The sequence below is a fragment of the Montipora capricornis genome, chromosome 14 (genome assembly GCF_036669925.1).
Source record: "Montipora capricornis isolate CH-2021 chromosome 14, ASM3666992v2, whole genome shotgun sequence".
Taxonomy (NCBI): domain Eukaryota; kingdom Metazoa; phylum Cnidaria; class Anthozoa; order Scleractinia; family Acroporidae; genus Montipora; species Montipora capricornis.
Window position 1 is genome coordinate 22627314 of NC_090896.1, and position 23629 is coordinate 22650942.

General features: G+C 39.9%; 1 protein-coding gene and 1 long non-coding RNA gene across 2 annotated transcripts in view; one reads left to right on the top strand and one right to left on the bottom strand.

Annotated features, from left to right (window-relative positions):
- LOC138032561 (myosin IE heavy chain-like) overlaps nt 1-23629 on the top strand; it is a 56778-nt gene that overhangs the window by 19421 nt on the left and 13728 nt on the right. The window contains exons 6-22 of the mRNA XM_068880268.1: nt 235-329; nt 2120-2234; nt 2715-2826; nt 3792-3863; nt 5308-5452; nt 5961-6105; nt 8171-8251; nt 8991-9155; nt 11249-11324; nt 12117-12195; nt 13690-13734; nt 15435-15464; nt 17384-17459; nt 18159-18214; nt 19821-19970; nt 20525-20642; nt 21202-21283. Of these exons, the coding sequence (XP_068736369.1) occupies nt 235-329; nt 2120-2234; nt 2715-2826; nt 3792-3863; nt 5308-5452; nt 5961-6105; nt 8171-8251; nt 8991-9155; nt 11249-11324; nt 12117-12195; nt 13690-13734; nt 15435-15464; nt 17384-17459; nt 18159-18214; nt 19821-19970; nt 20525-20642; nt 21202-21283 (1642 nt within the window). The remainder of the gene's footprint in view (nt 1-234; nt 330-2119; nt 2235-2714; nt 2827-3791; nt 3864-5307; nt 5453-5960; nt 6106-8170; nt 8252-8990; nt 9156-11248; nt 11325-12116; nt 12196-13689; nt 13735-15434; nt 15465-17383; nt 17460-18158; nt 18215-19820; nt 19971-20524; nt 20643-21201; nt 21284-23629) is intronic.
- On the bottom strand, nt 1450-14988 carry LOC138032562 (uncharacterized). Its single transcript, XR_011128402.1, has 3 exons — nt 14852-14988; nt 2104-2171; nt 1450-1585 (listed from the first exon to the last, which is right to left on the bottom strand). It is a non-coding gene; the product is annotated as an uncharacterized lncRNA (long non-coding RNA).

Genomic DNA, 23629 nt, shown 5'->3' on the forward strand with positions numbered 1-23629 from the left:
TTTTCTCCTAAACCTCTCCCCCCTCAGCTCACACTTCTGCGATCCACACCAAAACCTAGCCCCCATTCCCCCCCCCCCCCCCCCCACTTTCAAATTTACTCCGGGGCCTCTGGAAACTGAAGTGTGTCATATTTTACTTTTCAAATGCATTAGGAAGCATGACCATGGATTTTTCTACAGTTGTGGCATGTTTTTAGAAATACTTGCGCCATCGCCATCGTTTTTGTTTTTCAGGGTGGCAAAAATTTCCACATTTTCCATTACCTTCTCTGTGGAATGGATGCTGATGAATTGAGAGAGTATTATCTATCTGATGACTACCCTCACAGGTAATGAATGTAGCAGTTTTTTCAGACTAACCCTAACTTTTGTCTATGATTTTTACTCAACTCACCATTCACACACAATATTCCCCTCAAACTACCTGCTAATTAGTGAATTTTTTAGTTAGTGGAGAGAAACCCCTTCTTGTAAGGTGGATTCTTCTATCAACACCAATTAGGAAAGCCATAAAGGTTGCTAGGATAACTGCTGCTTCATGTATTACTATTAAATAACCAACCTAAACTCAGTCAATAAGCATTTTATCATAAGGGCTCTTTACACTATTCATGAGCACTCAGAAGATGAAGTTTTGACGAAATAACAAACAAAAATTTGCACAGAAAATGTATCCAATATATTGTTTGCATTTGCTTTTCTGGCTCTAAATGACTTGGATGTTTAAAATCGACGAAATCCCCTAAAATTGCATTGCACATAGCATTACGTGTTCCTAGTAGGGCCGTACAGCTTTTTCCCCGGCCCTGCTCGCGCAGTTTTACGTTACAATGAAAGCGTGCGCGGGGCCGGCCGTACGGGCCATATGATAATAGGGAGCTTAAGCAACGACAACGGCGACGGCAACGAGAACGTCATCTCAAAATATAAATTTGCGTTATTTTAATCGCTTCGAGACTATTTCAACGTTTTTAATATGACAAGGGTGTGGTAATTCCTCAAAGATGACACCATTCGGAACGGCACTCCATTTTAGGAGAGAAAACGAAAATTTATCCTCAAGTGCTGACGTTCTTCATAAAACCAAAAACTTGGCTATTTCACGTTGTTGTTTTGCTGACGACGGCAACGAAATGGACAAAAGTGAAAAACGCACGTGCGGGGCGTGCAAAGCTATTGTTTTACCCACTAAATATGCAAATTTTTTGACGTTCTCGTTGCCGTCGCCGTTGTCTTTGCTTAAGCTCCCTAATAACCGCTTACTAACCGAGCGCGAGGGCCGTACTGGCTCGAGCAAGTGAGGTTAGTAAGTTGTTTGTTATATGGCATTGTTTCTTTGACAAAAGGTGGTCAAGCTCGGACGCAAGGAAGCTTTCAATTTTCTCATTTTTCATACTGTTAGCTTCCATACAGCGGAGAAGAGTGTTCATATTACTGTAGCCGTCTTCTTTTTGTGTTTGTACTTTTCTATTGGTTGATAAAATCGTCTATGGCCTCCTGGCTGTCGATGATGCCTGTTTCAGTCTCTGCATCAAAAGTTTCCAGGTCTTCAGGATTAAAATGTTCGTCTGAAGTCTTCATCCACCTTTGAAATCGGCAAAAAAAAAACAATCTTTTTAGCGTTTTCTGATTTCTGGTGAAGAATGACAATATTGGCAATTTTTTCGCAGTTTTGGTTTCAAATAAAGTTGTTTCAAATTATGAATTTGCCGGCTTTGCTTCGAAACAAAAATACATGGCTTGGACCGTTTCCACGGAAACGTTCCGTACTGCAAAATCCCGACCGAGAAAGAACCAGTCCTTTGCCATATAATAATAGTTCGTATGCTCTACCACTGAGCTATTGGAGACTGGTGGGAGCTTGAATTATGTGGGGATCTGAGTCATTTCAAAATGAATAATACTGAACCAAAGTTCGTATAGATTTTTTAATAGAACAGCTTGGGATCTTTAATAAAACAATAGAAATCTTGGGAAAGTCCAAAGAACATTTTGTTTTGTTTCGACACCATATGACCCCTGAACTTGTCCTATTTGGTTTCCAATTATTTTAGTTACATATTTACTCTTCGTTTTTTTACCGTTCTTCGAACCTTACTGTACCTTTTCTTACACCCAGATATCTGAGCTATGATCCTTCAGTTACCAGTGAAGATAATACCAGCAAGCAACTGAAAAGTGAGAAATATGGCCTGTTGATCAATTACATGCAAGCGGTTGGATTCTCCAGGGAGGTGTGTTAGAATATTCCTTAGCCACTGAAGATATTTCATTTAAACTGTGATGAAAAGCTGAAGTTTAGTTAGTTGAGTGAAATCTTACTTGAAATTTTCGTATCTTGGAGAAATTTAACCCTGTCTTCTCAAAATGTGTGTTCGTCTTTTGCCTGAAGAAGGGACATGTAGTATTTCCGGAGAGGAAAATAGTGGCTACAGGTACGTGCCGTGTAAAAGTTTCGCGTCCCAATCTTTTCCGGCACTGCAGTCGGGAGCGCGTTACGCCGGAATGACACTTGTTTGTCGGGTCAAAATCGCTCTCGAACTTTTGCCTTTTTAAAAATGGTTGTATCATGCGACAAGAATCGTACCGTGTAAATCGGCCCTTAGATATCTACAGTATTTCTGACGCAATTGATTCGCTTAGGCCTCATGTTCCGTTTTACCCCTTCCAATTGAAAACAGCAATAATTGCAAAAGGTGGCTTATCTTTCACAGGATATCCAGAATACTTTGAAATGTTTAGCGTCAATTCTACACATTGGTAACATTGCATTTGCTCCATCAAACTTGCAAACCGTCGTTGAGAACCCTGCACCTGTTAAATGTGGTAGGTAACTTCAAACTGACTGAACGGAGTCACGAAGAGGAATTTCATGATAGAAATGGCGTTCCGAAATGTTGCGATCCAGTGTAAATTTAATCAATTCATCATTTCCTTAATCACTCACGCATATATCATGTAGGGTCGGATCCCGGACCCGCTAAATTAAGGAAAAAAATCAAACACGAGCAAGAGAAAATGAGAAGACAGAGAGGGAGGCTCAAGGCGTTAGCCGGGTTATGTCATGTCCACGAAAGTTATTTTTAGACGAGCGGAAGTCTGTCTTCTGAGACGTCTGCATGCAGTCATCGACAAGCGTTAAGTCCACTTCGTCCGCCATTACATTAAATATTTGCTTTTCTTTCAAACATCAGACCGAGGCCGACCTGCATGCGGACGTCTCGGAAGACAGACTTCCGCAAGAACAAAGACTTCCGCTCGTCTAAAAATAACTTTCGTGGACATGACATATCCCGCCTCCCTCTCTGTCCCCTCATTTTCTCTTGACACGAAACACTAGCAGACAAACATTGCTTTTGTTTCCAGATTTAAGCGTATTCCTTGTTTGAAATCAGTGCTTTGCATAACAGCGATGATTTCAGAAGTACTAAAAAATCTTCAATCATCCCTTGAAATCAAGTTTCCAAAGATCGTAATTTCAAAATATCTTGGGGTTCATGCCTGCCGGACCCCATTACAGCAGGGGGACAGTTCGGCTCAAAATCTCCCTTGACTAAATCCTAAAGATGCCCCAGTATTACTGCCAGATTGGTAATATGGTATTTCACTCCAAACCGTGTACACCTGAACCAAGTGTTACGTCACAGCTGTCCCGAGTTTGCTTCATTCCCTACAAGTTTTGTCCTATCCTATTCAGTTTCTTATAAATTCGCTATTTTATTTATTTGCGTCTTATTTTCTTCGATTCAAGAGTACTGACCTTGACCATTGCTGGTAAATTACCCTTTCAGCGAGCTCTCTGCTCGGTATTACAGTGGATTCACTGGGATTGTCCTTAATCACTGGAAGAGTTTGTCACAAAGGTATCGTTGAATTTCAGTTTGTTTTGTCAAAGCGGCTCTGTCGAGGTACTTTCAGTGCTTTAAGATGCTGAAACTGGGTAAAACTTGTAATACTTAAATTCTTGGCATTTTCTTGGCTGCCCTTAAAATCGTTAAGTTTTTCCTTTCAAGAAGGGTAAGAATAAAGAACATTGTGACAAAAACTGTTCCCGACAAAGGTCGAGTTCCATTTTATTGATAAGAAAAAGGCGAGACCGCATCATTTGCTTTGTGTGAACAGTGCGTTCGTTGTTTGACGTTCCACAACTTTAAGGGGAAAAAATCCTTTATCATTCTATTTCCAAGACTAACTTTATCTTCACGGTGTCTATACTCTGGCTGCCAGAGGTTTTCTCTCTCAGAGCGACGGAATAGGCGAGGAAGAACCTCTGGTGCAGGCCGTTGAGTTCTTTGAAAAGGCCGGTGCAATGGGATGCCGTTTTATTTTCCCAGAGTCAGATTTTGACCCTAGCAATTCGATTGGTTCTGGGAACTTGTCAGTTCTAACGAGTCCTCTGATTGGTTTAGCAACAGAAAGTAGTTCAAACAAGTTTTCAATTGCTGTCATCCTGATTTCTCGTGCCCACTGTGGCCATAATCGAAACGTTGCAAAGTTCCGGAAATCGAGTCTTTGAAGGCAGAAAAAGTTCTGTGGGTTCTACTTTTTTTAGTTTTTTGTATATTAGTATGTCCGCCAAAATTCAACTTCGGAATTTGACATCCAAATTTCAAATTCAAGTTTTTATTTTCATATTCGAAATCGAAGTTTTATATGGAACATTGAATTTTTGAATTTGACATCGAAGTAAATAAGACGGATGTACCGTGGGAACCAGTTTTTTCGATGTCAGTCAAACGGGGCCTTGGAAGTGAGGTTCTCAACGACCTGTACCAGAGCTTTTTCTCGCCGCTCCGCGACTCGCAAATCCGTCGCTCTAAGAGAGAAAAAACCTCTGGAATCCTGGGTACGCTGTCTAGTTATCGAATAAATTCCATTTTCCCTGGGTCTATTCTTCGTGAAGAAGCCGTGTTTTTTTTCGTCACTTCCGGTTGTCGTTTGTGGCTGAAAAACGAGCTTAAGCTCCGTGGTATGCACTTGGCATCGCAAGCATACCATTAGTTACGCTCCATTATGCGGATTGGCCTCGCCTTTTATCGACCTGTTAAACCAGTTTTGAAATATCAACCCTTTGACTCCCAGTAGTGTTCGGTACGTAAATTCTCCTCACAATTTCAATGAAATGTCAGTCAGACAGGTATTGAGAATGAAGGTTATTATCAGCTTTAGAGGTGATCTTGATATAACACCAAATTCTCATGACTAGCCAACAAAGATCTCTTTAGTACTAGTTAGGATAATGAACTTTTCGATTGTGGGAATGAAAGGGTTGAAGTAAATTATTAACTGTTTGTTCCTATCTCCAAGGTGTAAGAGTTTCAGTGAAAAAGAGCGTGGATTCTGCGGTTCAAGGGCGTGATAATTTGGCCAGAGCTCTGTACAGCCGATTGTTTAGTTGGATTGTATTGAAGGTGAACAGCTGTTTAAAGGACAGTACTGAGGAATTCAACAGGTACGAGACTGGTCATTTAATGTAGCTTGTAAGGGGGTACCCACGTACTAATGTGACTTTCCTACCTCTCTTCCCTCCCCCCCCCCCATTACATTATTACTCTTTAATGGAATGCACCCCCTTCAATTAAGAATTCTGGGCAGCACTTAGATAAAGATCCTTCAATGGACAGTTTATCAGTACGCAATGCTCAAAAGGACTTTTTCTTTTCGCTTCTAGTCGTTAAACGTGAACTTTGCATTTTTTTTTAATTGTCACTGTAAGATGGACACTCTTCAGCGACCTTTTGTGAGAGAATGCACTGTAGAACTGACCTCTCGTTTGGTCAATTCGTGTCCTTCTTAGCAAACACACACCGGCAAGAGAGAAAACCGGTTCCGTCAGTTTCGAATTTTCTTTCTCATTCAAGCAATTGCCGTGGACTTAAGTCATACCTCCCTTAGCTTCTGTGCCTCTCTGGTAATTTCCACATTGTGAATGTCAAAACTATACCGATTTGTCTCCTCAGGCAGTCTGTTGGTCCAGTTCTCGGATTACTTGATGTATTTGGCTCTGAGAGATTTGAAATAAATGGCCTTGAACAGTTGAGCATCAATACAGCCAATGAACAACTGGCGTATTTCTACAGCCAAAGAGTCTTTGCGTGGGAGCAGGTATTGTTCTCTTGTGGTTTCAACCATCGCCGCTCTTATTTTGAATCTGTAAGTTTGTTAAAGTAAATTGTTGCTTTCTTCCCCATGAAGCAAGGGTTGTTACGGAGTCAACTGATTAGAGTGTAATGTGAAGTACTAAGTATCTACCCCATATGAACCATGTGAGCGTTAGCCCTACTGATGGAAATGGGCCCACACAAGGACAGAGAAAAACTCTGACCAGGGTGGGAATTGAACCCACGACCATCGGGTTAGATCACCGCTGCTCTACCGACTGAGCTACAAGGTCAGACGAGAGCAGGCCGTGGGAACTGACGATGTTAAAGTCACGGCAATGAACATGTACAAGTACAAGGAGGGGTTACGTTTTTGCAAACGTTGGCCGTGTAGCACGTATATTTGAACACACTTAACTGATTAGAGTGTAATGTGAAGTGCTAAGTATCTACCCCATGTGAACCATGTGAGCGTTAGCCCTACTGATGGAAATGGGCGCACACAAGGACATAGAAACACTCTGACCAGGGTGGGAATTGAACCCACGACTTTCGGGTTAGATCACCGCTGCTCTACCGACTGAACTACAAGGGCAGACGAGAGCAGGCCGTGGGAACTGACGATGTTAAAGTCACGGCAATGTACAAGTACAAGGAGGGGTTACGTTTTTGCAAACGTTGGCTGTGTAGCACTTATATTTGAACAGACTTAACTGATTAGAGTGTAATGTGAAGTGCTAAGTATCTACCCCATATGAACCATGTGAGCGTTAGCCCTACTGACTTCACATTACACTCTAATCAGTCAAGTCTGTTCAAATATAAGTGCTACACGGCCAACGTTTGCAAAAACGTAATCCCTCCTTGTACTTGTTACGGAGGCGTTTAATTTTATGTTGCACTCTTCCCCTCCTGTCGCAGCAAAAAATAAAGGAATATTTTAAGGCCACACTTTATCGTAACAACGTAACATAGTCACTGTTTTATAGATAAAACTTGAACTTGTAAATAACTTTGATTGGCATGTAACAGGTAATACGACATGTACGTTAACATAAAAACATCTAGAAAAAAGATTGAGAATGTTCTGTTTTGTAAGACTGTCAAATGAAATTACAGATCGAGTCTGTTTTCCAAGTACAGTAGTTTGTACACTTCCCTTATCTATCCTTAGCTTTCAGTTTCTTGATGCATTTATAATTGAAAAGTCAGAATTATACTTACATTTCTTTTTTTTTCGAATATCCTTGCAGCACCAGGCCGTTATTCTTATAGGGAGACTTTTAGGCGATAAATCCAATCAGCTTTGCGTATAGCATACTTCACATGTGAAAAATATACCGACCATAGTAGAATCACTTAGCCAATCAGTGCAAAGGACTCAAATGGCTTCTTAGAAGTGTGGTATTGAAATCAGAACTCGATCTTTGTCTTTCGGAAACGTGGTTTCGGATTCCCGTTGGGGAGTTGGGAGAATTCAAGACAGTTATGCAAACACGCGACGCAGAGTCCGAGTTTGTCTTTGCACAGCACGAAGCCCCGCCATTACACGATTGAATCTGACAGTGATTAGGGACAAGCGGAAACATTTTCCACTTTGTATTTACGAATTCTCCCGTATTTTACAGTTAGTCTGAATTAGGCCCTTGGTCTACTTGTTGCTGAACTGGAAACTGGATTTGTTTTGTTCTTACGTTTGGTCATTTAGATCAGTCTTGAATTTTTGGTATTCTTCATTTAAGCTTTTGGTATCGGAAAAATAAAACTAATTTCAAGTATATGTTTAATTCTCGTTATATACATAATAAATTACAGCATAGAAAGTGCTTTGTCCGGGTTTTTACTCACTCCTTGCAAAACATTGGAAATCTCCCTCCTTCGTTCGTTTGCAAATCGTGAGTAAACCGTACGTCGCACTTTCTATGAACAGAATTATCTATATTTCTCACTCCGCAAGCATAATGCAGGTCAGATAAAACGCGTTCTATCGCGATTCCTTAGCAAACTGTCTCACTTACATGTGTCTGAAATTGAATTTCGTGCTAATGTTTTTTGCTTACCATTATCAGGCAGAACTTGAATCTGAAGGCGTTCGCAGCTACAATGTGCCCTACTATGATAACAAAAAAGCTGTGGAGCTCTTACTAAATGTAAGTTAGAAAACGTGGATTGCCAAATGCAACGCTGCCATGCGATTTCCCGCCAAAGAAAATTGCCCCAACTCTCCCATCCCCAGAGGCTGCCCTGCCTCCCCACCTCCACCCCTACAGTCTGTACGTGCGAGCGGACGGGCGTACACTGACGTCATAACCGAAATTTCTCACATGGATAGATTTACCAAAAAACCTTACCCATGGTGCTCCGCTGCCTTGCTTTGCGCGCCCGAGCTCCGCTATTAACGGACGAAATGAAGTATGAAATGATACATAAATTGAACTGCGGATATGAAATCAAGTGAAGCTATGATCCTCGCAGTTATGAACGTAATTGAAGTCCTGAATTTTTCAGGCTTCTCTACGCAAATGCTTAATTGGTGGAACAAACTGCAAACGCAATTTCTTCAGATAAAAAAAGCGGGAGTGAAGGTTTCCTTTGGTTAAAGAGTTGATTGACAGAGAAGCTGCCGATATCAGCTTCGGTTTGTTGAGTAGTCTTAAACTTTTCAGTTGAATGGTATCTCTGTATACTCGCAGCTAAACATATAGTATTGTTACAATACTACGATGCTATTTTAGTTAAGATAATGATTAACATTTATGTTTGCTGAATTTGATGATTAGGATTTTGCTAGTTTTAAACAAATATGAACGTTCACAAGTTCCAGATCTTTCTGATTACTTTTTCTTTTCATGCAGGATTCTTACCGTTTAGTATCTTACTTTTTTTCAGCCACCTCATGGGCTGTTATCACTGTTGGATCGAGATTGCAAGTCGTTGCAGAATACTGATGCTGACTTTGTCAAGAAATGTGACTCTCTCAATAAGAAACATCCAAACTACTCTTCAGCGAAACTTTCTTATCCAGCCTTCACAATTCGACACTTTTCTGGCCAAGTAAGTCAGATTCCAGTCGGCCGAAGGGTAGTACTATCATAAAGCAAGCATCCCTAGTTAATCGCTAATATATTTGCATGGAAACTGAGCAAATGACATCGGGGATGCGAGTCTGTTTTTTTTTTTTTTTTTACGTTTGAACTATTTTCTACTGGACACAGTTCGATGCTACTCCGGTTTGAAAAAGTATGAATGTAGCTCAAAAGGTTACAGTTCAAATACCCGAAAGAAAAGTACGCTAATTACTATAATAGGCACACCCTTTCCTTTTTGTAGCAAATTGGTAGCATATAACAGGACTCTTGTAACAACTTTGAATCACCCCTGATGAAGACACTAGACAGGACGGAGCGTTTAAATTTTGGGTCTTCGAATCACAGCTTTCCAAGCTACATTCAAATTTCGTTGAGTCATGTCTGATTGTCAGACTGGTTGCAATGTGAACCTCAACTTTCCTTATTTACTTCCAGTTGACTCCTTATTACAAAAGAGACGCTATATTACTGCAAGAATTCCAAACGTGAGACCACTTTTAATGAATTTACATTATTTTATGCAAAGCCTAATGTGCTTTTCTTGGAATGCGATTGGACGGTGTGGCAAATGAAGTAATGAGAACTTTAAAATTAAAAAGTGCTTTCGATTTTTGGATTTCGTTCGCTATAATTTTCATGTGTTTTCACGCAAAAGAACATCACACGTAGAAATCATTTTGGAATAATGTAAAATTTCGTGAACTGTAGAAAACATTGGCCTTTTTTAGTATTCTGTTCAAAAAAGGACATAGTACTTAAGTCAAGTCTTTAAATACTATGTACGAAATTACATTGGTTAATATGACCATGAACGAACGCGGTGACCCCCTTTTTTAAGTGACCAGAAGGCCAAGATGAAACTTTTGTTAAAAGTTTAAGAAATTTTTTACTGCAAACTCAGAGCCACCTATAAAGAATCACAGAATTAAGGTGGCTCTGAATCCACTGTACAGAATTTTTTTAAACTTTGCAGAAGTTTCATCTTGCCCTTCTGATCACTTTTCAGAAATAAAAGTGGGGGTCACTGAGTTCGCTTTTGAGATATGAGCAACTAAAGACAAAATAAAGGGTGTTTTTACAGGGCTTGCCCGTTGCCACAGTGACATATTACGTCACAATAGTGACTGCATCTTGTTCAGCAATAATCCGTGTTTCATTTGGTACCACAATATTGCTAATACATGATACAGCGTTGTAGTGCCGACCTTCTAATAAGCCCGTTGCTTGGAAGCGTTGAGACTGTTTTGAGCCACATTAAGTTTTAAATTTTTTGACCAATGTATGCTCCACCAACGTAATTTAGGACGTCACCCATCCAACAATTTCAAGAGGTCTCACATTCCTCAACAACGGGGCTCAACTTGGAGTACCTTGAGCTTCCCTCAAAAGGCACATGTGCGGCATATCCAAAATAAGCGGTTTTATTAGGAAAATGTCTTTTGCATGTACTCTGCTGGTCAATCGCTAATCTGTTAGTTGTGGTTTAACACGTTAGGCTTATAATTTATCAACAAAGTTACTGAAACATAAACGAGACTTAATGCCGAGAAAACATCTCTGTATAGATAATGAGGTGCGAGTGTCGACTCGTTAAACGACGAACATTTTGATGGGCTATATTTTTCAGAGTAGAGACAGGACTACAATAGCTACATTCCTGGGCGAAAATAGTTACGACCTTTCTCAATTTGTGCTTTTGGATAACAACGATAACCAAAGCCCCACAGGGACCCCATTCCTCACCCCAAGCCATGTTGTTAATATAGAATTGCAATGTGCACGCTGAAGGTGAATACCGAGCGTTTTATGTCTACCCTTGAAAATAGATCTATATTTAAACATAACTTAGTATAGTATAGTTAAGTTGTAATATAGTCCTTAAAGATTAGTTTATTAATATGTCCAGGATTACAGTCTGAATTTCAAATGAATTCTCCGCTTGCGAAGTTCCCAAGCGACTGAACGAGCGAGGATTTATTTAACTAAACGGATAGACGTCTTTGTTCGATTAGGGTTCGTTAACTTGGTAGAGTATCAAAATGTTATGTTTAATTTTAGGTGACATACGTGGCTCTTGGATTTCTTAACAGTAATCGGATCATGCTTGGTGAACTTTTCTTACAATGTATGCAAGGTACGGTCAAAGAGAAGTTTCAAATCCTACCATAGTGTTGTAAAGTGAAAAAAATTGCAATGAAGCCCAGTCGTAAGTCGTTTTCACACCCTTTTCATGCACCCTTTTTATATAAGCAGGAGTTAATAACACAAAAGCGATGGAATAAGACCCATCAGTTAACGATATTGTCTTTTGCTAGAACGGCTACTGCTAGATTTTGGTGAGAACAAAACGTAGCGGCATTGCTTTCCGGGCACGATTTTGCATTTAGCACGTGCAATCCCTCGTGCAGCTACTTGAGTGCGGACCAATCAGGAGAGTTTTGGTCATTAGGCCCAATCTGATTGGCTTTTTTTTTGGCGAGACCTGTATTCTAAATTTAGATAATACCGTACACTGATGGGCCAAGGCCAAATAAGAGAGATCGACTGGAACTTCTGGGTTATGAACTTCTCATGCAAGTACCCTGCGTCGTTGGCAATTGACTGCACTTTCCTCGCACGGGGTACTTACTAAAGAGAGGGGAAGCCATGATTAGAGGCTTTCTCGTTTGACAAGAGTGACACAAGTCAACCGGAAACCTTGCAATAACATTCTTTGCTTCTGTGTGCCCGATGATGACACCCTTCGCGTAGTGTGCACCGATAGCTATGGACTATGCAAATTGGCCAGCAAATATTTGCCTTGTCTCACTATCATACCAACGAGGCTACGGTACGAAAATGTTGAACGATTGCTGGAAAGTGAGGTCTTATTTTTTATCTTTATCTAATGAAAACGCAAAAAGAATATTTTTGTTGTCTTTTTTAGGAAGTGACAATGAATTTTTCAGCAAACTATTTCAAACCAGACTCTCGAAGACAGGATCCTTTGCGCTACACCCTGAAATGTATGTAATATTCACAAGTATCTCTATTTTACTGCCCAATGACAAGCAGGTTCAAAGTGAAAAAAGAACGATATTAAAGCAAATGTGTGAAGTTTGGTTATCAAGCTGTTGCATGGCTGTCAGGACATGGCAACTCTTTTATATCACATTTTCGAAAATACACTCCTCTGCATGAGGACCTACCAAAAGCGGTCGAAACTCGTTTGTCGTTGTACTTTGTAACTCCTGCTTAAAGCAAGGCTCCTCCATAGAGCAATGCATTCTGGTCGAAAGTGCGATGCATTAGACTTGGCAATTTCAAGTGGAGTAGTGTCATGACTACTGAGGCATCTAAATGGCCTACATTCCGATATAAAAAGTAGATGATGTGGTTACTCATAATAATCACGTTATTAAACTGGCAAAATGCATTTGGAATTGATCACTAGCCAAATGGCGCCCTGTGTTATGTTAAAGTGCTACTATGACCAAAAAGTCTATTTTTATTTTTATTTGGATTTTGGAGTGACCCAAGTTTTAAGCCTTGGTTTAAAAAAGATACCTGTTTATTTTGACTGGAATTTTCCAATGAAATGGTCCGCCATTACTAACTTTAACTCGCAAAATTAAACTGTTATAAATATTCCTTCTTAAGGTAATCAAGCTTTGGAACGATCTTCCATGTAATGTAATAAATTGCACTGATAGTCCAAATATTAACAAGTTTAAACTAAGATTGAAGAATCACATGAATATTTATTGAATGGACATTCTGTACTTCTTTTATTGATGTTTTCTGTGATTTATTTTATTTATTTTATTATTTTTATTTTTATAAAGTGGCTTTTATATAATTGTTTAATTTTATAGCTATATTTATATATTTCTGTTGATTCCTTACTATTTAGGAGATCCTTGACATAGGGTTAATCTCTGGGTTTCCTTTTTCTTAACTTATATATAGTACTTTTTGTTACAGTACTTGTAATGTTTAGAAATAAAATATTGTACAACTCACCAGTTTAAGAATGCAATGCGTGTGTACGCGGCTAAATTAATATGCAGCACGGGAGTTTCGGGCTTTCAGACTTTTAAACCCGTGTTTTGCACATATAATAAGCTGCGTTTACACGCTTAAATTTTAAACTAGTGAGTCAATGATGTCACTTTTCCCTAGAATCAACCCTCTGAGGTCCAATCGGTCAGTTTGCAACGTGAATAATGGCGGACCGTGAAATCCAAAACTTACAAAAGATTGTGCACCGTCACGGTCAATTCAACATTGATTGTGACAACATGGTTCTCGCATTTGAAGGATTTAAGGTTTTGTAACCAGCCCCTTGATTAACTTTGAGTAAAGTAACCAAATGCAGTGCGCACTTAAAACAATCCTCATCCTATTTCTTTCAACAATTTCTAAAGTAATGTTTTAGGCTTATCTGATAAAACCATATGCTTTTTTTTGAAAGATAATATTTCAGACCTTTTAAATCTGTCTTCTCTTTTCTTTCCCAGGATGGAAACACCCAGTGTGTTGATGCAAAAGGGTAAATTGAAAAGGTAAAACTATCTATCTCGTGATTTCTTATGGACAGTTACTGAATAGGCCGGTTTCATGTTTTCTCGGTTAGACTGGATCTAGCGTGAAATGGAGGCTAATGTGGGGGAATTGACTATTTTCCCAATTCCATTATGCAATACGTTTTGGGGGATCTTTACATAAAAACAGTAGAAGTTATTTACCCTTGGGACTGTATCATCCATTGTTTTAATGCAAATAACCCCCCAAACTGAACTGTATTATGGAATTTGCGAAAACAGCGAATACAGTTGTCACGTGTTGTGGATGACAGGATGAATGCAGCAGGTAACTGCGGGAATCTGTAGGTTTATAGTCCGCGATTGTAGATAGTCCGTTGCCGTTGAGTGAGTGTTTGATGTCGAGAAAGGCTGATAAATTTTCAAGCCGGGTAGAAAAACTTTACTGTCGTAATTTATGGGTTACCGGTAAATTCCTCTTTGGTTGATGAGGTAGCGCCTACGCAATCGTTGTGTAACGTTTAAAAAGATCAGGTTTGGGTCATTGTATTGAGACGAAAATCTGTTTTCGATATATCCTGCGAAAAGGTTGGCTTCAGTATCCGGGTCCAATTTAGTTTTGGTTCCCGTGTTAACACCGTTGATTTGTTTGGAGCTAATTAATTTTTCTGGAGTTAAATGTTTATAGCAATGTGGCGTAGAATATCTAATTTTATCAACGCGAAAAAGACGGCCACGAAATACAGTAAACACCCGCATATAATAAGTGGTGGATTAAGAACATCAGGCAGAGATTTGGCCAGTAAAGCACCACATAAATAAGAACAAATTCAGCCTGATAAATAAAACATGTTCTTAATGCAAATGAAAAGGGTATTAGAATAAGGAAATGACAATACAATACAGTAACTCAATATCAAAGTACTTTTTTTTTAGGACCATTACAAACTCTAAAACCAGTTTTAAGAACATTTTAAGAACACTTTTAGGCTAATTTCTCACTTAGCACCCCTTAAATAAGAACACGATGAGCCTGAAACCTGAAATCAGTGTTCTTATATGCGGGTGTTTACTGTAGTTCGTGTGCATTTAAAAAACGTACTCAAAATTACGGCTCATGTTTATCTTCATCACTAACCTCAATTCCTCCATGTTATTTTCCAGCTGCCGTTCTAAAATTACTTGAAATTATTTCCCTGATATTTTTCCCATCCTTTAGCAGAGGTTTTTCCGTGAAGAATTATTTCGAACAGTCCATAAAAAGCAATTATGTTTGCACAACCACCACACAAAACCCTTCACTGAGGCGGCCATTTTTACGTGATACTGGTCAGATTGGCATACACGGAGAGGGTGGACGGACGCACGGTCGCTGATGACGTCGTAGCTAAAACCAGGATTTCTTTCATCGATGGGTTACCATATTTTCTTAAGTATGGTACTCCGCTATTATAAATTACTTTGCATGAAGACTTCAAACTTAAGCAATGTCTTAGGCACTTTTTTGAACGGTATTTTTGCATCATGATGGCCAGAATTCCCTGCGATTCAAAGCGCAAGTCACTTTTAAAACATGACACATGGTCAACTTAACATGAAGTGCGAAAGCACTGTTCTCGCTTTTGGACTCGGGACTACGTAGTACAAAATTCAGAACTGTCGTTAATGATATTTTCGCCTCGATTTTATTTCTTACGGGCTTATTGGTTATTGCTCCGTAGGAATCCAACAATAAGACACAAAGTTGCTGTGTAAGTATGCCGTTTAAGACTTTTTATTCTATAATCATTATCCACAATTGCATCTGTATAATAATTATGTGTTAACTGTGTTTTCGTATGGTATGGCCCAGTAGACGTGCCAAAGGTAGACTTGACGAGATGACTATTTTCTTTCGATGGTGAATCGGGGATCTTCGGAAAAAGTCGGAGTGCTGCATGGAGCACTCGGATTTTTTCCGAGTATCTCCCAATCGCCTCCGAAAAAGTACATCGCATCGTAGCATTAACCAGGTTAAACATTCGCCATCTGTGTCATTACGAGGGTATAATTGTTAAAATAGAGCTGAGGAACTAAGGCACTAATGAAAAAACAGAAAAAGACACCCTTCGATCTTTGTGTCAAGTTTCTCGAGAATTTTAAGGTATTTTTGCCTTAACTTTGTTGATTAGGCCTTGTATAAAAGTCGTCTTTCCTTTTGTTTTCTCTCATAAACGTGATAGCGCATAAATTAGTTATTTAAATATCTGCACGGGATAGTTTTCGAAAAGTAACTCATTTGAGGTGGGAACTTAGAGTGGTTGCAGTCATTAAACAATCTGTTAAGCTTTTTTAAAGGGAACTTCCGCTTTAACAAAAGAATATTTTTTAATCACAGGAAATAACCGTTCCAGTCAAGTTACTTTAAATTATTTTCAAAGAAAGTGATTTAATTCGAAATAAATAAGTTTTACAATCGCCTATGATTGTTTTCAAATTTCGCGGGCGCAGCCATCTTGAATAATTGTGACGTGTTACGGCTGCGGATGCTTTATTGTTATTAGACAAAAGCCCTTTGAGTCAGAATAATAGGGCAACCGTAACACGTCACAATTGTTTAAGGTGGCTGCGCCCGCGAAATTTGAAAGTGAAAATAAGCGATTTTAAAATTCACTTTACTTTTCTTGATATAAACACTGTTTTAAAAACAAATTTCGAACAAATTTGTTTGTAAACATAATTTCCTTCGGTTTAAACTGTAGTAAGAGTGGAGGTTCCCTTTAAAACAAATAATTGTAATAGTAAATGAAAGGATGATCGATTGAGTCAAGTTCGCCACAATCAATGATTTTGACAGTCACTGCGCAGTATTAAAATACTGCAAATCTTGACAGTCATTTATCTACTTACAACTTACAGCTCCTTACAACAGATAGATTTGAACACTGAAGTCCAACAGCGTTGATCGTTTTCCTATGTTTGTTCGTCTGTTTGTTTTTCTGCGTTGGTATTGGCAATAAGACTACCCATTAGAGCTTATAGGCCTTAATTTCTTCGAAATTTCAGTTACTTTTAAGTTATTAAAAACATGATTTAAAAACCCTATTTTATGGACAACAGCACCTGACGATTGTTACGCTTTGCTTCTCAAGATGATCGTGCAAGAACGTTTTTGGTTAAAACGTTAACTTTGCAGATGAGGAGAACGACAGGTGGCTTGGCAATAATGTTTGGGGACTGGGGAGAGAAACTCAACGCCGAAGCAGTTTTCAGTCGAGTGTTGTGACCGAGCTAAGCTCAATTGGCGCAAACCGGCTGCGCGATGAACCTGTTGCAACTCACAGCAACTACATGTACATGTACATTGATCAAAGCGCGGGAAAGCGGCGCGTGCAATTCACGATTGGCTTTGGTTTGGTTTGCCTTGTCATTGGTTGAAAGTGGCGCGAAGCTTATAAGTCAATAACTAGCCGTTGAATTCATTGTAGTGTGATGGTTCGCTTACGACACTCAACTGGAAACGGCTCTGATGACAACAAAGCGCAGCCAATTGCCCAAGGTTCATATTTTCCACATAAATTGTGTTCCACATAAAATATATTTCATGCTTTGAGTTGTGTGCGCAAATGACTAAGTCAAATTGTTGTTAAGTGCTTTGATGATTGTAGAATGTCTTATCGTTTACGTCTAGCGTGCAACATTTGGCTCATAAAGGGGATCACCGTCCAGTAAGAACTCCTTTTCTAACGACTGGAACTCAATTAAGGGTACGTTCATTCGTTTGAGGCAAACATCATTAAATCTGTCCTTATGGGCAACGGGAAGTAAATAAATGAATTTTTGATTAAAAATTTATTGATGCGTCATCACAAAGGTGTGGGTAATATGATATGTAGTAGCAAACCTCGTTTCGCAAATGCACTATGAGCAAGCTCGGTTTCGACGTTTTCAAATTTATACTCTCATCCCAGAGTGATTCTTTACCTTTGCTCTTTATAGGGTGGGGGGGATGAATGGCCCCCGGGAACAAGATTGTAAAAATAGTGAGTTACCAAGGTCTGTCATCCCCCATTCAAATGGCCACAAATAAGATGATTATGCCACATATGTTGGGACTGAAATGGTTTCCCGCAATATGTACGAACTGGTAGGGTCTTAGAAAGCATTTGCATGTATGATCTGCGCTTACGTGTTACTGCCTACAGACGGATCGTCAAACGTATTAAAGGGCAGTATCAGTACCGACTCTTTCTTTGACAGTCTGTACGCCTGTAGGGATTGTTGTCAAACTTGCACCCCTATAAAGATAAAAGGATGCGTACGCTGGAATCACCTCTTACCTTATCAGTTTTTGCAGACCGCTAGGCCAAAGGGATTTCTCACTTCAGTGTCTTTAGTGCGTATGACTATAGAATGCATAAGACAAGATTTCAAGCGTTCGCGCGCCTGTTTTCTTTATTTTTTAGGCATCGATCACAGAACTAATGGAGAAGGTGTTGTCTTGCGAAGTACACTTTATAAGGTATAAAAAGCTTATCCAGAAGTGCTTGTCCATGATCTTTATCAAGTGTGAACTGTCGAGAGTGCTTTGGTTTGAGGATGTCGCTGGTTTGGCCTTTGAAGACTTATGGCCTAAGAACCATAAACCGAAGGCTCCAGCTCTTAACCATTGTTGATGAACTCTTTGGAACTTTGAGAAACCCACAGAGTATTGGTCACTTTGAGGTTGCGTGGGAGACAGGATCGAGAGTCTTACTGAACTGCATTGTGGGTCTGTTTTGGCGACGAGCCACTGTTTGTGCAGTCATAAAGGAAAACATTTTCGTATATTCTTGTACGATAACAATTAACTTCGGGTTGCGTTGTTAGTAAGTAAACGTCGCATGTGCTACGATCTCACTGACCTTTTGACCAAATATTTTCGTTTTCCGGACAATTTTGCACCTTGGCTAGTCTCCTACGCAGCCGTTCTTTGTGTGGTCCCGCAACCCACACATCGCGTTGCACACGTGCGTTGCGTGACCACACAAAGAACGCCTGCGGAGGAGACTGCACCTTGGCAAGCGAGCCATCGTTTTAAAATTTCCATTATACGATATTCTGGTGGTTTAGGAAGCTTTAACTCCTGGTACTGCATATCGCTTTCTTACAACTTGAGTTCTTGCTCCGCGTACGCAATGATGAAAATGCGTCCCACAATGCAATTCAACAAGGTTCTCGACCCGGTATCCCGCGCAACCTCAAAATGGCCAATTGACGGTTTGCATATGACGTCACGGCGGTCATGTTGGTGTGCAGAACAATGCAGAAAATGCCTTATGCAAAACTTGTGGGGCTATTTTCTATTGTTTTGTACACCAACATGGCCGTCTCATCACGTGGATGCACCCAAGGATAGCACGGAGTTTTCGGTGTTGTTGCCCGGCCCTTGTGGCCTGGCCTCTGTCGCGGTATTGGCGTGATATCCCAAAAAGGATTATGGTGCACAAGGCTCCGTAATCAGAAACACCCATAAGTCAATGGGTCTTTCCAAAATGCGTGAACTTGTAAATGTAGATGTAACCTACAATCCTGGTCAAAAGTTGTTGGGAAGGTTGCGCGCATCACTTCACTTCACACCTAATTCGATTATTCTAACTATTGGCTGAACTATTTGGGAAAGATCATGCTCTTGTGGCCCCCCTCCCCCATATTCAATGTTGGAAGAAAAGTCACCATTTTGTTTGGTGCAAAATCCAACATTGATAAGGGGGGAGTGACGCTGCCTTCCCAACACTTTTGTCCAGGATTGTAGTTTGCTCAGTTGTAGGAGCTGTGGAGGTCATAGTTTTAAAAATCGCCGGTTTTTCAGCAATATTGATTTGGTTTTTCTGTTTAAATGGGTGATAAGATGTAGAAAATATTTAAAATTGTTGTTTCCGTTCGCTGAACTGCATTAAGGGGACCGATCCATAGGAAATATAAAGGCATTCACGATTCGCGAAGAGTACGGAAAGCAAATACCAGTGTGGTGTGGTCTCTGCTGTTTCAGTTTCATGATTGTGTGTGGAATGCTCGAAGACGATTACCCTAACTGTCAAGCTACTCTAAAACGCACGGGCATTTAATTTTCTGTCTTTTGCTTTCAGATGCATCCAGCCAAATTGCCATCAATTGCCGGATAAATTCGATGCTAATCTGGTTCGCAGCCAACTGAAATCATTAGCTGTAGTTGAAACAGCACAGACCAGGAAATTTGGGTACCCTGTGTGGTTCACATTTGAGGCATTTATTGAAAGGTTTGTCTGGCGAATGATTGTCTGACTTGGGACAGTTCGAGTGAAAACTAATTTGGATCCCCCTTTTCTCCTCATTTAACGATTCACGGTTTACCCACAGTAGACCAAAGGTGCGCATTTTTTTCGTCGGTATCTCAAAAACATGACTGTCAGTCTGAATTTCAGCTGTTTACGGAGTAATTTCGTTGGAGAGGTGTCTGTAAGGAGAAGCTCGACGGTGATGCTGTCCGTTGAGGCCTCCAGTCAATGGATAATCGATATGGCAACTCTACAATGCTTTCGCTGTGTTTTGATCATACTTGAGGCAAGCTGCAAGACCCAGACATCCCATGTTCAGACCCGTCCCGATCACTCCTTGAATTTGATCCGGGTAGTCCCTGGTTCAACGTCTCAGCTACACTTGTAAATAGCCAACAGGTTTGCCTCCGGCCAGTTGGGATTCTTAAAATTGAGTTGTTCTGTTCTATTGTTTCATTGGTTATGTTTCATTGGCCTGAAAAGCCCCAATGGGGAGTGATCAATGTAAAATGTATATATTTATGTTTGTTCGACAGATTTGGGATTTCGGTCGGTTTGCATCGGTTTGTCCACATCCGAGACCCGCAGCAACAGTGTCTGAAGGTGCTTCACCGCCTAGATTCACCTGGGGGCTGGAGGATGGGAAACACAAAGGTAAGACATGTTCGTGAGTAACAACCTAATATCTGACTCCACCTTCACTTGGTGCTCCATTTAGTGTCCTGTTTTGTAAATGTCAGCAAGTAGTCTTGTAGATGGTATGTTATATAAATTGTAGAGCTTCTTGCAAATCTGGACTTTCTATAAATTCCGCAGTAGAACAGATCATTTTACAGTTGTATCTAACTAACCTGACCTAAGAATGGAAGCGAGGCTGCTTGCAACCACTTTTGTGCTTTTCTAATATGTTCATGTAGTCTATTTAGAATTGCAACAACACAAGTTACATGATAACATGCCGCAGTGCGGTCTATATGAATTCAAGGACACCGGCAGCCTCGCAGCCATTTATTTATAGGCTAGGTCACTGATCAAACAACTGTAAAAAAGGCCTATTGGGCCTATGAGAAGCGTAAAGATATGAGTGTCACGAATTATCTTCAAGTAAACTGTAAGCAAAATGATATAATTAAGTCGAACTGGATCTGCCTGTTACAAACGCGCTTTAAGTTTTTAAAAGAAATTATGTATGAAATACTTTATTTCTCAACAGGTGTTTCTTACTCACTGGTGTTTCGAAGCATTAACTTCATTACTAGACCGAATGATGGACGTTGCCGTGGTAATACAAAAAGGTACAAGCAATGGCTTAGGTGATGCCCCACCCACCCTCAGCTGATGTGTTTTACTTCTTTATTGTTCATCTATCCTGGCTCCACTACGCGTCCGCGTCCCATTAACTAAACTAAGCTAAACGGGGGATAGTTTAATAGCACCAAGGTAACCAAGCAATTGCCGCACAACTTAGATGTTATTAAAATGCTGCTATTACTACCGTAAAAGACATAGGTTTGATTACACCTGACTTGCGAAATTTTAGGCCTTAACTGTTGGTCACTAGTCGCGTTTCAAAACGAACCGGTAATGCCACAGAGAACTGGATCGAAGCAAGTGATGGCAAACCATGGATATTGAAAATTCCAGTTTCGGTCAGGTAAAGTTTGGATATAAGTTGCAGACTCAATTTAAAGCGATTTAGATGTAAATTTCTCAGAGTGTCGTCTAACCTGGAAATTGTGAGTTCAAGTGATATTTAACCACTATTCACCGAAGTGGAGGTGGGTAGTGGTAAATATCCACCACTAGCTACCGACATGAGGTGAATAGTTGTTTTAGGATATACATGTATACTAACACAGTGAGATAATATAAAACAAAAAAGTGATTTTAACTCATTTATTTCTGCAAAGATTACAATATTTTCAGGCGCAAATCCCGCGAAAGTTGCTCGGAGGTGAATAGTTAACAATTATCCTGCGAAATCGCGCGGAATATCGCCTGATACTTAGCCGACGAGGCCGTAGGCCACGTTGGCTAAAATCAGGCGATATTCCGAGCAATTGAGCAGGATAATTGTTTTATTATTCAACACATTGATGACAAAGCACAATTTTCTACGTTTATTGGGAAAAAAAGCTGGAAAACTATCATTTTTCTCCGCGACACACAAAATTACGTATATCGCAAGTTATTAAATTCTCAACCTCGGATAATGCAATTCTCGTGCTCTGATTGGTTCACTCAATCTCGGTTATCAGCTCATATACCTTCGTTTGACTTTATATGGTAAATGATTGCGCTTAGCTTTGCTAAACTAAAAAGGTTTACACCAGAAAGCGAAATTTCTTTCGGTATAAAGCAAAAGAAAAACGTTTTTGTGGAAAGTTTAGATCACTTTCGAAGCTTAGAGATACGCGAAAAGGTAAGAAATGTTTTTGTGATGAGCCTGCGTCTTTCTGACCACGAGGTATTACACAACATCGCATCTTCATCAACTTTTTGCGATTTCGCTAGGATTTTCTCGCTTTTTTCGCTCGTATTTCGTACTTCTAAACTTTTGGAGTTTAAGGAATTTAATAAAACAATTATACCATTCGCGCTTGTTGGATATGAGAGTGGTTATAGCCAACTCGGCGCTACGCGCCTCGTTGGCTATTTACCATCTCATATCCAACGCGCGCTGATGGAATAATTGTTAAATATACGTTAAGTACGCACGGCGAATATTGAGCGCGCTATGACCATAATTGGACATTGTTACAATGTGTTGAATTATAATTAACAACTATTCACCGAAGTGGAGGTGGCTAGCGGTGGATATTTACCGAGCCGCGAAGCGGCGAGGTAAATATCCAACGCGAGTCACCGACACTGAGGTAATATACAGCACAAAAAATTAATTTGGATATTTTCTTCACTTGTCACGGATGCAAATCGGGACGCCATTTTTTCCCGAGTTGCTCGGAGGTAACTAGCACAGGATATTCGGAGTTTGACGAGCCAATCAGTGACGGCGTTCAACGCTATCCACTGTTTTAGTATATACTAACAAAGAATATCCCGAGTTTGAGTAGCCAATCAACGTGCACGTTCAGCGCTATCCACTGTTTTAGTATATACTAATATATATTATCAAGAGAGGATAAAAGGATAAGAGAAGGAATCCTCCATATAGGCCTTATTTCCATCGTAATACCTTCATAGTTATTTTTAGAAGATGTCAATGTGGGGACTTATGATTGGCTATCACTCAACCCTCTTGGCAACACCGGATCTTGGAGGACAAAATAAAAATGAGTATAAAGGGATTACAATGGGGATAGGGCCTATTTGGGGGATTCTTTCTCTTATCCTTTTATCCTCTCTCGATATGATATAGAATATACTTTGAACAACCATGCGCAAGAGACCGTTTCACCGTTTCTGACCCCGTATTGGTTGGGGGGCAAACGAAGCTTAAAGTACAGTGAATGTATGGGAATTTTACCGACTTTACACCATTATAAATCCTTTAAGGTCTGACGATTGAGGATAGCGATAATACCTGTCAAAAAGCACTTCTATTGAGATTATTTTCATGGAGTATGACGATCAGAATCAAGCTATATCGACCGTAAATGAAATTTGTAAATTTCATGTAA